Below are 14,709 nucleotides of genomic sequence, written 5' to 3' on the forward strand. Positions count from 1 at the left end.
GTGTTGGGTGGTGGGTAAAGAGCTGACCTTGTGTGTTCTCAGCACTTCAGACAATGACACTCCTCAGTCGTATATCTGCCAGTGTGAGGGCGGGGCATGCAACTGTGTTGAAAGGATATTGGGAGGAGTCATGGGTTGGAGGGCGTGGGGCTTGCTGCTCAGGCTCCCTCTTCGCCTGGGCTTAGCACAGCTCATCCAGACCTTTTCTTAAATCCAACAGCTGTCTTTGGGCCGTGGCGATGTGGGTCGCACCCCCTCTTCCTCCTCCCTCCACGTTTAGTCTGCACATTGCCACCGGAATGCTTGGGGGGGGCACGTGCACGCGGACCGGGAAATATTTGCGTGGGACCCCCACCGTGCCTGGTCGGAAGCAGGCCATGGCGACCCGGCCTTGAGCGGCGCGTAGGTGCGTATAACTTCGCTCACCCGGAGCTGTCTTTGGCAGCGGTTTGTCGCAGTTCTGCGGGCTCACGTGCCTCCACGCAACCGGAGGACGGTCATGGCGTGGTGTCGATCACGTTGACCTCGGGGCCGCTCTCGTTTAAGGCCGGCGCCACATCTGCGCGGCGCAGAGCTGTCAGCCGTTCTGTGTGAACGTGCAGAGCGAGGGCGGGTTTGTCACTTTTTATTACGACCTAATGCTTTGCATTGGCGCCAGCTGTTACATCAGCTCAAACAGTCCCGGCTGAGCGGATGACCTTGACTTCAAACAGGCCATGCAGCAGGTTTGGCTTCTTTTGCCTCATGCATTTTAAATAGCATAAATGGATTACGATTTCTGGGCTGTGGACTTAAATCATTATATGTTGTTGTTTTTTTTGTTTGTTTGTTTTTTTTTGAGGAAAGGCGTAATTAATCTTCTACCTTACTGTTGAGAAATGAAGGATCCTGTCCGGATATCAAGATCTTTCCATTTATATCAGGCTGCTAATTTTTTCCCCCCAGGCCACAAGTTCAGGGATGTCTTCACCCATCTCTTCTGGTGATAATATCGCCACGTCACAGCCCTGAATAGAACAGTTGCCACAGGGTCATATATAACCAACATTTTGTTCTGGCACTGTTCACACCTCTTATTCATGCACGTTCTCTTGCTTCTCGTCATTGTCTCGGTAAAAGTGTGATTAAAGATACATTCCCAACCTAAACCAGCTGTGTGAAACAGAAGCGGCTAATGTTTCTGTCTTTGGCATGAAGCGGTGCCTCTGCTTACATGTTTGAGTCATGGAGTATTGTTTCACACATTCGTGTTGTTTCGGCTTAACAAGCAAAAGAAGCCTATTGACATAAGCACTGAGTGAAGTGTCAATATAGTCTGCATGGATCGATTAAATCAGCCTTCTCACACCTTTTGACATACTAGCAGTGCTGCTTTGACACAGTAACAGAATAGCATTCAGTTACTGCTGTACAAAAGGGGAGATTGTTCCAAGTCTTAAAGGGCTGTTTTTACCTACTCAGAACTCTAGCTAAGCATTTCAGTGCAAACTACACGCTAAACTCCTGATGTTGAGAGTTGTGTAATGGACTTGTGGTAACCTTGCAAGGCCAGTGTAAATATAAATGCCTTGCAGTCAGGGTATAATAATCTGTCACAAACTACACAGAGATGCTCCCCCGTGCTTCTAGGGTTATCTCAAAGTAACAGGATCTACCGCAAAACTCGATTCGTTCCTCTGTTTTAGGAGTTATGAGCCTATAAAGGAGATTGTCAATCAAACCCCCTTTGCCTTAGTAGTTAGACAAGGTCAGAGGATCTCCCTCCCCTCCATGGTCCCCAGAACGCAAAGCCAGCAAAGGTGCCAATTAGCAGTAGCGAAAAGCCGTGGTTAGCTGTGACATTGCACTGACTACTGAGCTTTGACAGGGTCAGGCTGGTGTGTGTCATACTACTGACTAGAGGCCATGTCCATCTTGCTGATGACTCCACCATTTCCTAAACAGAAAAGTAAAAACTGTTGGATTTTCATATGGAATTAATGAAATGAATCATTCTGAAGGAAAGACTGATTAAGGGTCTTGTCAGGAAAGCTGTCAAACCTGTTGCAGTTTTGGTGGTTGGGGGGGGGGGGGCTTTTGGTCTATGGTGTAGCATTTGAAGGCACTTTGCTAAAATACGTCATCCTACCCTTTGGTCCTAGCTCATGGCAGAGTGTGAACTGGAGGTGGTACATTTTGATATGGTGTGATGGGAGTGGCAAGAGGAACATGACAGTGTGGTCGGTCGGTCGGTCGGTCGGTCGGTCGATCGAGAGAGAGAGAGAGAGAGAGAGAGAGAGAGAGAGAGAGAGAGAGAGAGAGAGAGAGAGAGAGAGAGAGAGAGAGAGAGAGAGAGAGAGAGAGAAACTGACTTTAGAAACCTTTATTTGGTCCCTCTTTGAATTATCTCCATAACCCTCTCAGGCCACATTGTGTCAGGACTTGCTGTGCTTTACTTACACACACATACTGTGATGTGAAAAAGTGTTTGCCCCTTTCTGATATCTTCTTTTGCATGGTTTCACACTTAAATGTTTCAGATCATCAAACAAACTTAAATATTAGACAAAGATAACACAAGTAAACACAAAATACAGTTTTTAAATGAAGGTTTTTAATAAGGGAAACCCCTCCCCTCCCCTCCCTACATGGCCCTGTGTGAAAAAGTGATTGCCCTCTAAACCTAATAACGGTTGGGCCACCCTTAGCAGCAACAACTGCAATCAAGCGTTTGCAATAACTGGAGTCTTTTACCATGCTGTGGAGGAATTTTGACCCACTCATCTTTGCAGAATTGTTGTAATTCGGCCACATTAGAGGGTTTTCGAACATGAGCCACCTTTAAGGTCATGCCACAGCATCTCAAGCGGATTCAGGTCAGGACTTTGACTAGGCCACTACAAAATGAAGACTTTGGTTTTCTTAAGCCATTCAGAGGTGGACCTGCTGGTGTGTTTTGGATCATTGTCCTGCTGTAGAACCCAAGTGCGCTTCAGCTTGAGGTCACAAAACAGATGGCCCAGACATTCTCCTTCAGGATTTTTTGGTAGACAGCAGAATTCATGGTTCCATTTACCACAGCAATTCTTCCAGGTCTTGAAGCAGCAAAACAGCCACAGACCATCACACTATCACCACCGTATTTTACTGTTGGTATAATGTTCCTTTTCTGAAATGCTGTGTTACTTTTATGCCAGATGTAATGGGACATACACCTTCCAAAAAGTTCAACTTTTGTCTCATCAGTCCACAGAGTATTTTCCCAAAAGTCTTGGGGATCATCAAGATGTTTCTGGCAAAACTGAGACAAGCCTTTATGTTCTTTTTGCTCAGCAGTGGTTTTCGTGTTGGAACTCTGCCATGCAGGCCATTTTTGCCCAGTCTCTTTCTTATGGTGAAGTCATGAACACTGACCTTAACTGAGGCAAGTGAGGCCTGCAGTTCTTTGGATGTTGTTGTGGGGTCTTTTGTGACCTCTTGGATGAGTCGTCGCTGTGCTCTTGGGGTAATTTTGGTCGGCCGGCCACTCCTGGGAAGGTTCACCACTGTTCCATGTTTTTGCCATTTGTGGATAATGGCTCTCACTGTGGTTCGCTAGAATCCCAAAGCTTTAGAAATGGCTTTATAGCTTTTTCTAGATTGATAGATCTCAATTGCTTTGTATGTCATTTGTTCCTGAATGTCTTTGGATCACAGTATGCTGTTTAGCTTTTGAGGATCTTTTGGTCTACTTCACTTTGTCAGGCAGGTCCTATTTAAGTGATTTCTTGATTGAGAATAGGTGTGGCAGTAATCAGGCCTGGGTGTGGCTAGAGAAATTGAACTCATCTTTCCAAAGATGTGATAAACCACAGTTCATTTATGTTTTAACGGGGCGGGCAATCACTTTTTCACACAGGGCCATGTAGGTTTGATTTTTTTTTTCTCCCTTAATAATAAAAACCTTTTAAAAAACTGCATTTTGTGTTTACTTGTGTTATCTTTGTCTAATATTTAAATTATGATGTTTGATGATCTGAAACATTTAAGTGTGACAAACTGTACACTTAATAAGTCTTAAAAATAAGATATCAGGTAGGGGCAAACACTTTTTCACACCACTGTGCGTGTGTGTGTGTGTGTGTGTGTGTGTGTGTGTGTGTGTGTATACACACACACAAGAAATGGGCAAGTAAAATTCTCAACAGTACTGCTTTATTAAGTATAAATCACGTTTTGAGACTGATGTTATCAGCATGCCTCCCCGGTTACACATGGATGATGTGGAATTGAAAAGGCAGGCACCTAGCCAGTCTGCTCTAAATGTAAGCAGAGTTCTGACCTGGCAGTTGTGTGGGTTACATTGGAAAGAGTTCTATCAAAACATTCAATACTCTTTTGGATACCACACTTTGTTATTTTTGCTTAATATCTGTCAAATCAATCAAGGCTCTCTCTGTGCTCTGTGTATTTAAGGCTAATGGGGTCTGGCAGGATAATGCTTACTGCTTTACTGAGAGTTTATTGAGGTAGAAAAAGCAGAGGTTCATTACTGACTTTGAGCTGGTCTGCCAAGGATTTTGTGATATTCTTAATAATCCATGACCATGAGTTTATGTGTGAATTGATATCAAATTGTCTCCATGCTCGCTGTCCTTTTCTAAGTTGTCCTTGTACATAAGTAAACCCTTTATTTTAGGAGCATGATTGTGAGAACCTGGCTCTCTAATAAGATCCCTTTTTAAAATTTCCACAGTGATGTTATAGTGACCGTGAAGGTGTTTGTACTCTCTATTTTAGTGATTCTATATTTAAAGCATCTAATGGCAGGTCATGCTGATCACGAATAGTTAATAAATGTTTTGAATATGTTGCCTGGTCTTAATGTTGCCATTATTTTAATTCTGTGTTTTTCTCTTTCATTGTGCAGGGCCATCTCCATCTGTGCCTGTGCTCAGGAAATCAGGGTATGGGCAGTAGACTAATTTTAACACTCAAGATCTAGAAGCTAAAAGTTACATGCCCAAGGATTTGGGAGCTCGCATGGATCACAGGACCATGGCCCTGTTCATATCTCAGCAGTGGTAACCATAAGTTAAACCAACATACTTTACATGCTCATCTTCTGTAGTGACGGGCAAACACCCTTTTAAAGTTGCATTTGACTTCTCATATCTGCGTGGATTGAAAACCTCTGTTTTGAAGCTAAAAGCCATTAGATCTCTAGGTGGAAAATAATTGAGCATTTATTTTTCCTCTGTCGTGGTGGCCAGCCATAGAAGGGACCATAATATTGAACATGACTCATGGGGAAGAGAGTGGCCCTGAGACGCACCAGGATTCTGCTGTTCTAACATATCTGGAAGGCTTACTCATGCATCGGGTAGCAGGAGCACAAGGTGCCAAGGCAACACAACAAGGTGAGGCTGGCGGTGGCAACGAGGACCAGAGGAACAAAGAGCAAACAGGACTTACATTGCCTAGTCATAGTGATCAACAGGACAAAACAGCTGCACATGGAGGGACCACACAGCATCTCAAAAAAGCTCGTCTACTGCGCTCAGAAGCCTGGACCGAATGTGAGAGCCAGAAGAGGTCGACGGCTTCTACGGAGCTCAACGGGCAGAAGGAGGAACTCCATGGTGGGATGAATGGTTCCTCACAGTGTAAAGGAGAGAGCACACTTCTGGCGAGCCTGCTTCAGTCTTTTAGCACGAGGCTCCAGAATGTTGCTCTATCACAGCACATTGTTCAAAACCTGATGCAACAGAATGCCTCTAGTCCAGTCAGAGAGCCTGACCAAATAGACAAGGCATCCGAGCACAGCCCTGGATCTGCCCCAAGTCACTTCAAAGGGGTGACGGGAAATGCCAGTGTGCAAAATCACAGCATCAATGAGTCGTATGACCACCGACGTACAAGCCAGAAGAGGTTATCGGAGTCTCCAATGACACCACAGCACAGCTCTCGCTCCCCTTCTTCAGAATCCTTGCCTTGCACCGAACGTCTGAAGGCTGTGGCCAGTCTGGTAAATATCAGGTCGAGCCCTGCGCCTTCACCCAAACCCAGTGTGGCATGCAGTCAGCTGGCTCTGCTGCTTTCTAGTGAGGCTCACCTGCAACAGTATTCCCGGGAACAGGCCCTCAAAGCTCAGCTAGCAGGGCGATCAGCCAGTGAGAGGCTTGCAGCCATAGCCACGCAGCAAACTCATGAAAAGAAACAACCTATGACATCTGGGCAGTCTCAGTCAAACCAGGACACACTAAGCTCCTTACACACCAAAAATGGGATACCTTCTCAAATGTCAACAAACTCCAGTAGGCAGAGTCCAGGCCTAAGTACAGGGCAAAGTAGATCAGAGGGTTCTGTGACGAGAGCACATCCATTCAGAGAGCGACGACCTTTTGAGAGGCATGGAAGGCCATCGCAGAACTGCAGCAGTCTGCTGCTTCAGCTTCTGAACAGCCACAACACACCACAGCGACTCACTTGCCAGGGTCACATGAAGGAGGATGTCAGCATCTTCTCCAGTCGAGACTCTCCTCTGTTTTCAGACAGTGAGCACTCAAATCCTGCCAGCAGCCTGCCAAAAGACAGTAGTGATGCTGAGAGCACTCACTCTAGTTGCTCTCCTATTGACCTTTCCTTAAAGGGCAAAATAAACATCCCAGCAACACTCTCTTCATCTTCTTCACCGGCACGGGACAAGGTCACAGAGTCACCCAAAAACAAGTGGATGTTGAATAACTCGCCTCCAAAAGGCCCTGTTGGACACCAAGAGGTACACACTTGTCCGGAAATGAAACCCCATCACAAGGTTACCCTTTTGGAGTTGCTTCTTGATCACAAAAATAATGAGAAGGCAAATAAAGGGCTGGATAATCCGGAGTTACAGCCAGTCACGGTCCCTAAGGTCAATAGTGTATGTACAACCACTCAGACAATTTTTTATACAGGAAGGTGTAAGGACACAACGGAACTAAGCCAAGTCTGTGGAATGAATACTAGAAGTCCCAAAGTACTGCCAGTGTTGCCCCAAGGCAGAGATTGCAATACTCGTACATCTCCTTACACCCTTTACAGCTCCCCAAATCAACAATCTGTCCCTTTGGACCTGTGTAAGACTAAAACCCCTTCAAGTGGTGCAAGTGTCAAAGAAACAGCATTCAGTGCTAGTAAACTGCTGCAAAACTTAGCCCAGTGTGGAAAACAAAGTGGAACAGCTTCACCAACATCTAAAGCTCCCTTGCCTCCATTTAAAAGGCAGACTCAAGAACTTAAAACATCAAGTTCTGCAACTGTGCTAGAAAGACTTGCTGCACCAGTTAACAAAAACAGCACCCCGACAGGGTGGGAAGGAACACGTGTGAAATCGCCAGTTGTGGCAGAACCTACCCAACGTGGCTCAGAGATCGAAAATCTCCTTGAACGGCGCACTGTCCTCCAGCTTCTTTTGGGGAATAAAACGCAAAAAGATAGATCCACCAATAAGCGAAAAAGAGATTCTGGAAGGAGCATTTCAGCAGAAAGGCAACCAAATCACTTAAAATGCCACAGTAATTTGGACAGACCCTCACCAGACATTTCAGTCAAAACTGAGACACTGGACGAGGGTGAAATGTTTAACAATGGCAAAGGTACAAATCGATGCCAGAACATATTAGCAGAATCACCTAAACAGAGCTTCCATACTCTCAATCAGGGTACAGTAAAGCAGGAGCCACTATCTCCAATGGCAGTCTACAGAGATGGTCTTCTATCTCATCTTTTGCAACAGCAGTCTAGAACATTAAAGCCAAACCCTTTAGAGGACTCAAACAATGGCTACATCAAAGAGGAACCAGCAGAACAGCAGGGACCAACCATCCCAAAGAAGAGAAAATTTTCAGTTGAACCAGAGGACCACACAGAAGTAAGCCAGCAAGGAATTTGTACTAGCTCTGGCAGCCAAAAAAACAAAAGCAACTGCTCAACCTCTGGAATTCCAGAGGCGAAAGAGACCAGTGATCCATCCAGCCCCCCAGAGGCAGACAGTCCACCAGCTAAGTTTCCACCATGTGAATCTCCAAGTAATGAAAATCGTGGATTCAATGTTCTGAGGCAGCTACTTCTTTCTGACAACTGTTTGAAAGAACTGTCCCAGTCGAGGTGTATGTTTAGTCCAATGACGCATCCCATCCTAAATGGGAGTATGGTCGAACCACTTAACAATGGTGAGCTTCAAACCTTTAATCAAAATCAAAGCCAGAGCCCCAACAAAATCTCTTCAGTAAGAACAGGTATAAATAGACCAGAATCTGTCCCGGACATCCAGGCGACCCAAGATCCTTCCAGGTCAAAACCTGACATCACCACGCAGAGTGACTCAGTTAGTTTGGTCAACGGTGACAATACAATACAAGACCACCAGCGAGACTCGCCACGCTTGACTAAGGCCAACCCTATTTTGTACTACATGCTCCAGAGGAGCAATGCACATCTGTTTAGAGACAGAGGGGAGCTTGAACCAAGGTCAGGACAGTTCAGGGCACAGATGATGACGAAAGACGAGTCAGAGGCCTTTGACCTCAAAATGAACTTGCAACAAAGCCCACATAATCACAGTGGAACTCATAGCTGTGAATCCCCACGACTGAATGGCTCACTGAAGAAATCCTAATTGTGAAGTGGTAGAGGAATTAGAACATGCTTCTCTATCTTCATTCTCCTTCCTTATTTGTATTGTAGTTTTGTTGGTCGGGTTTTCATGTAATTTATTCTGCTTTTAGTAAGATGATGATAATCCCAGTACTTTATTTCTTGCTTTTGTTTCCATATTGTGATTATTGTCCTCAAAAACACAATGACATCATTAAATAATCAGCATTCTAATTCTTACATTAGTGTCACTAGCTCCTGACTATGTAGCTAAATGTCCTAATGAAAACAAATAGTTTGTTTCTTTACATGGTTGAAGTTGAGTTTTGAGAGTAAGTTATTTTGCAATAGTGCAGGTTGTTAATTAATTGAATTGCAACCCCCCAATATTAACATTATAATGTGAATTATAATTTGTGATGCTGCAGATGGATAGATCTTGAACTGCTGATTTTGTCATTTTAGACAGAAGTGTCTTTTTCAGACAGAATTGTGCATTGCTCAATGTAGACAATTTGTTCACCATCGTAGATGAACAAGGTTCATCCTTATGATACCATGATATAGTACATGCATGATATGTGACAATTGTACACTTTGGTATTGGTGTTTTTTGTTGTTGTTGTTGTTTTTGCTTTTTAATTTTTTTTTCCCTTTATTTTGTGACTAATTTGTCAAGTGCTTTACAATGACTCAGCATTTTAATGCAGCAAGTGTAGAGATTTATACAGCACCCTATAAGGAACAAAAGAAGGTACAAAAAAATAAACTTGACTACTAAAGATTGATTTTTGCTGAGCTAAAGTTTAAGTTTAATATGATGTTATGAATAGGTCTTGGCATCAGCATGTGCCATGAATGTGTTGCATTTTGTAAGAAATTTGGATTGTTGCATTAAGATGAGACAAATCAAGCCTGCCAGACATGCAGAGAGTGTAGTAATTACGGGCAGGACGTGGTGTTTTAATGAAGGAAGTGTTTGGTATAATTGCCATTCACCACATATGATACAGTATGGTCTTATATTTCACATATTGGAATATAACAAGTTATTTTTGTCCCCTTGATCTTAAAGACTCGTTCTAAAATATATTTATGTACATACCATAATCTTTATCTTTATGAAAGACAGCTATTTTATATGGATGAAAAGAGAAGCATTTTATTTTGAAATTTCCTAAAGAGACTTCACAGTAATGGCTGTGTGAATATGTACATACTTTAGAGGATGTTTTTGTCCTTCTTTTGCATGTGTCTCTTGGTAAAATGACAATAATCCGTTCTGCAACATGTTGTGTTATGTCAGATATTCAACAAGTACACCAATGCCTGTTGCATGCAGATGCATGAGAAGGTTCCAATGTATAACTGGACATGGGGGAATTCAAAGTCTTAAGCATAAATATTTTGTCATGAAGCCCGATACGTAAAATGTATTCTGTCTGTTTACTTTGGGAAATAGACTGCTGAGCAAAATATTGTATTTGAACTTTTGAAACAGATGTGCATATGAAAATATTTATTTTCTTTTTATTCTATTTTATTTTTTACAAGAGAAAAACCAAACAGGTAAAACAATCATGTCATGTACAGTACAGCGCAAGTATGGATTACTTTGATGTTTCACAGATTTAACTTGGTTTTAAAAAGAAATTGTTTTGGAGCAGGCTAACTGCAGCATATTGAATATTATTGTGATATCATTTTTGAAATGTATTTGTTTTGGTGTTTACTTGCACAGATTTTGAATAAAGTTCAAAAATGCACAATTAGAACAAACCTTTTCTTTACGTCTTTCAGTTCCTTACATGAGGTGAAGCCATGCTGTTTATTTTCATTGTTAAAGAAAACTAACCTTATGTTGATATTTTGGTTTATAATTCAGACTGATAATCCTTTCAAGTGAGCAAGGTTTATTACATTAACATTATGGATGCATTTGTTCCCAGCTGTAAAACACTTCTGCCTGTCTGACACCAGAATAGAATACTTTTTTTTTTTTAGTGGGCCTTGTGGTGTGGCCTTAATTCCTGCTGGTCGCCAACACACAAATGTGAGGGGGAGTGGAAGGGCAGAGTTGGTGCCACGTTTTGGTAGGGTCAGCACAGACAGATCAGTGACCTGGAAAGAAGAATCTAGGAAGAAAGGAACACCCTGAAACTGAGGGCAAACAACCTGAGGCCCAGCAGTGCAGTGCTTCAACTGAGGAAACCCAGGAAACTGAGTCAAGTAAAAGCTTATCTTCTCTCCAGACACGCTCTCTCCCATCCTTTGTTGATGAGTATAAATTCTGTCAAAAATAGTCAAGCACATACATAGCGGCAAATAATCACTCGGATGTCTTGCAGAATGTCATAAGACATGTATATTCTCCTGTGTATGTATGATTTTTGTAGTATCCTGAGCACCCTAAGCAAGGAAATTCATGAGGGCCTTTTTTTTCTGTGTAATCGCTCTTATATTTTCCACTGAAACTAGGTCATATGTATGGTTTCCTTTTTTTGTGTCTGTGTGTCAGAAAGTGGGTTGGGGGTCGGGTGAAAAAAAAAAAAATGTGCACGCTGACAGGATTAACTTCCCGTTACAGCAGTTTTAGACGTTTAATGGCCGCGCCTTTCCAATGTTCTCGGCGTAATGCGTTCGGGGCTTCGTCAACACGCCGTGCCACGTGCTGCAGCTTTTCCTGCACCTCCGCAGTCGACGAAAAGACGAGCTCCGAGATGAGTGGCGCTTTGCAGTAGCCCGCAGAGGCGGATAAACCCGTCGGAAAACCCACCGCAGAGCGAGTCGCTTAAACCGCACGCTGCACCGTCGGCGGGAGAGGACACGCTTCAAATTCGCGCTGACTTCCTTTTGCACACCCTCTCGCGGGTAATTGGACCAGAGCTTTTTTTGTTGGATCAAAGAAAGTTGCACAGTTGGCAGGAATCTGCCCGTGTGGAACAATACACATAAAGCACGCCCTGCTTGGCCGCTGACGGCTAATGACCCTTGAGCTTAGGAGAGGAATTCTAAATCATACATATGATTTATGACGCTGGGGGCGGCTTTGCGGGAGCATGCGTCCCTACTTCTCTTTTAGCTCAAACATGGCTGTCCCCGAGGCATGCGCCTAAAAAGTCATAGTAACCCAGAGCTACGGGCCTTCTCACTACGCAGCTGTGCTTTCGGAAGCGAAACACAGTGTTTTAAGCTTCCTTATCTCATCTCTGCAGCGTAACCCATTTTCACTGTGCTGCCTCACACTGATGACCAAAGCAGGTGATGAAGTAATATAGGTTTCCCCCACTTTTCTTCACTGCGTGGCCTAGCCTATTTTTTTTTAGAACACATGCTTTTTTGAAAAAAATGAAAATATATATATATATTCATTTTTTTCAAAAAAGCATGTGTTCTAATATATATATATATAAAATATAGGGTGTGGGAGGAGGCTCGTGCGTAAACCAGGTCACGCATACTCCACGTTTGTTCGAGTGCCAAAAGCAACAACAACAAAAAAAGTCATCTCGTGCAGCCCAGTTACTCCCGTGTAAATGACATGTTACAATGTTTGTGTTTACACAAGAGTAAGGATATGGAAGAATAAGGGGAGGGTCAAAGAACGGATGGGCAGGGTGAAGTACGAAACAGCTATTTTTTTTTTAAAGGCTAGATCTTTTCATCTCTTTGACATGCGTCACATAGCGCATCTGCACATCCACCCAGTCAGCGCTGCTGGACGTGAAGCAGTTCCAGCATGTATTGTTCTTGCACTCAAAGGGAAACAACTAACCTTGAACGTGTCGCCGTCGCTTGCTTTTAACTAGCCGGCCTTACGGAGTTCCAAGGGGGAGCGGAGGTTAAATGAGACTTCTGCGAGAGAGAGTGTTTGTGTGTTTGTGTGTGTGTGTGTGTGTGTGTGTGTGTGTGTGTGGGTGGGTGGGTGAGAGAGAGAGTGTGTTTGTGTGTGTGTGTGTGTGTGTGTGTGTGGGTGGGTGGGTGGGTGAGAGAGAGAGTGTGTTTGTGTGTGTGTGTGTGTGTGTGGGTGGGTGAGAGAGAGAGTGTGTGTGTGTGTGTGTGTGGGTGGGTGAGAGAGAGTGTTTGTGTGTTTGTGTGTGTGTGTGTGTGTGCGTGTGTGTGTGTGTGGGTGGGTGAGAGAGAGAGTGTGCGTGTGTGTGTGCGTGTGTGTGTGTGGGTGAGAGAGAGAGCGTGTGTGTGTGTGTGCACGTGCGTGTGCGTGTATGAGAGCGAACAGTGCGGTTTTGTTTGCTGAGCAGAAGGCTGTCTGTGTCACACGTACACATGCCCCTTCCCTCAGCTTCCACTTTATTTGATCTTCCAATGATTACCCTTTTCTTAAACTTCTCATAACCTTTGGTCTGGCACTGAACCCTCCCCAGCATACAATACATGTTTGTCAGGCTTGAACTGACAGTAACCCCTTGCTTGCCTTGACTACAGAGGAAAAGGAACAGAAATTAAACAAATAAGTTGGAGACCAAGACCAGGGTCAAACTTGGATCTTGACGACTCTTTACATGCCGGGGAACACAGAGAGGGGAAAAGCCAGAGAGAAAACGCTGCCCTTTGAAGTCCTGCTCTGCAGTGAACTAGCCATGGACTCTGGATGGAGTACAAAGAGCCACTGATTCAAATGACACAGTTCAGTTCTGTAACTTTGTTAATTATGGTGTGGGGTTGCGGTGTGTGTGTGTGTGTGTGTGTGTGTGGGGGGGGGGTTATGGAGGGGTGTGTGTTTGAGTGACAATATGACAATGCAAGTAGTGTTTGATAGTGCTCTACTCTAGTTTTATTCAGTTACATGGCTTCAACAAACTCCAGATATTTTTTTGACCATGGTACGTCAAATGCAGTGATGTCATTGACAGACAATTTTTTTATCAAATACATATCACATCAAGTGGCTGCAAAATGGAAAGTCATTCAACCTGGGTTTGAAAGGTCTCTCTGAAATCCCAGAGCTATTTACTTACAGGGAGGTGAAAACGAGAGGTGCTTGGCCCACCCCTATAGCCAAGTACAGACTATTGTTTTGGGAGTGACTCAGGTCACCGAGGGCGCAGGGGGCGGTCACAGCTGACTGATTAGGCTTAATGTCAAGCAGAACGCTATGGGAAGAGTTTTAGTTTTCCAACCACACATGCACACATAATGTCTATTCATTATCACTCTTCAGGCCTTGTCCTCATCTTTCCTCATGCTCTGTCATCCTCCTACTAATACCATTGTCTCTCTCTGCCTTATCTGGGTCCAGGGATGTCTGGATTGTGAGCCATATGTCTTAATTTAACTTTCATACAACACTTATTTTTCTGAGTAGAAGTAAACAGAATTAGACATGGAATAGTCCTGGTGTATCCTGTTACCACGGCAGCTACAGTATTATTTTATATTGTCAATGTTGTTAGGCTTTTCACCCATTTAAATTAAATGGCCTACATACATTGTAGCAGTAGAATGTGAATCCACAAGCTACTGGTCACACAAAATTTTGCTGTGGAAGAATAATCAAAGATTTGCTTTTTAATGTCACCATAATGTCATTTATTCTAGTAAAATTAATCTGTACAATCATCTCTCACAAAAAAAAAAAAAAAAAAAAAAAGTATTGTGTTTAATTAGTCAGAATGGTCATTATAAACGTTGCAAGTACAGTAACTAGCTGGAGACGAATGATCACTTGTCGGAGATTTGCCTAAATATGCTCTTTAATATCTATATATTTACTGTCTTCCACTGGAGTCAGGGCTTTATAGTCTGATAGTATTCTTAATATCGTCTGCCTGTTCTCACATAACGGTGTGCATTTAATAGAGATTACAAAGCACGTGTGTAAGTCTCTCTGGACGAGGGCGTTTCCCAGTGCTGTAAATGTGACTGTATCTTCGGGACACGGTAGGATATCCAATCGACCGATCAATTAGTTAATCAGTGTTTCGGATTGCTGGGGTAATGAAACCATTCGGTTATGTAGACTGAATTCCCAAGTTAACAGATTGTGGCTGCTCAGTGAAAACAATAACGGGACGCTCTGAATGTCTCTCAGTCGTTATTCACCGTTTGACACACGTAAAGGAAGTTTAAATGGAGGGAGTCTGGTGTAGCGCCGCC

General features: G+C 43.5%; 1 protein-coding gene across 2 annotated transcripts in view; it reads left to right on the forward strand.

Annotated features, from left to right (window-relative positions):
• Nucleotides 1-10,374, forward strand: part of nrip1a (nuclear receptor interacting protein 1a) — a 30,341-nt gene extending 19,967 nt beyond the window's left edge. The window contains exons 2-3 of one of the 2 annotated variants that reach the window (XM_027024336.2): nucleotides 4,889-5,042; nucleotides 5,232-10,374. In XM_027024336.2, coding sequence (XP_026880137.2) covers nucleotides 5,258-8,617 — 3,360 coding nt within the window. In that variant the 5' untranslated portion in view covers nucleotides 4,889-5,042; nucleotides 5,232-5,257 and the 3' untranslated portion in view covers nucleotides 8,618-10,374. Of the gene's footprint in view, nucleotides 1-4,888 lie in introns of both variants that reach the window. The other variant, XM_027024335.2, reaches the window with a different exon arrangement.
• The last annotated feature ends 4,335 nt before the right edge of the window (nucleotides 10,375-14,709 follow it).

The sequence above is a fragment of the Electrophorus electricus genome, chromosome 15 (assembly GCF_013358815.1).
Source record: "Electrophorus electricus isolate fEleEle1 chromosome 15, fEleEle1.pri, whole genome shotgun sequence".
In the NCBI taxonomy this organism is placed as follows: Eukaryota; Metazoa; Chordata; class Actinopteri; order Gymnotiformes; family Gymnotidae; genus Electrophorus; species Electrophorus electricus.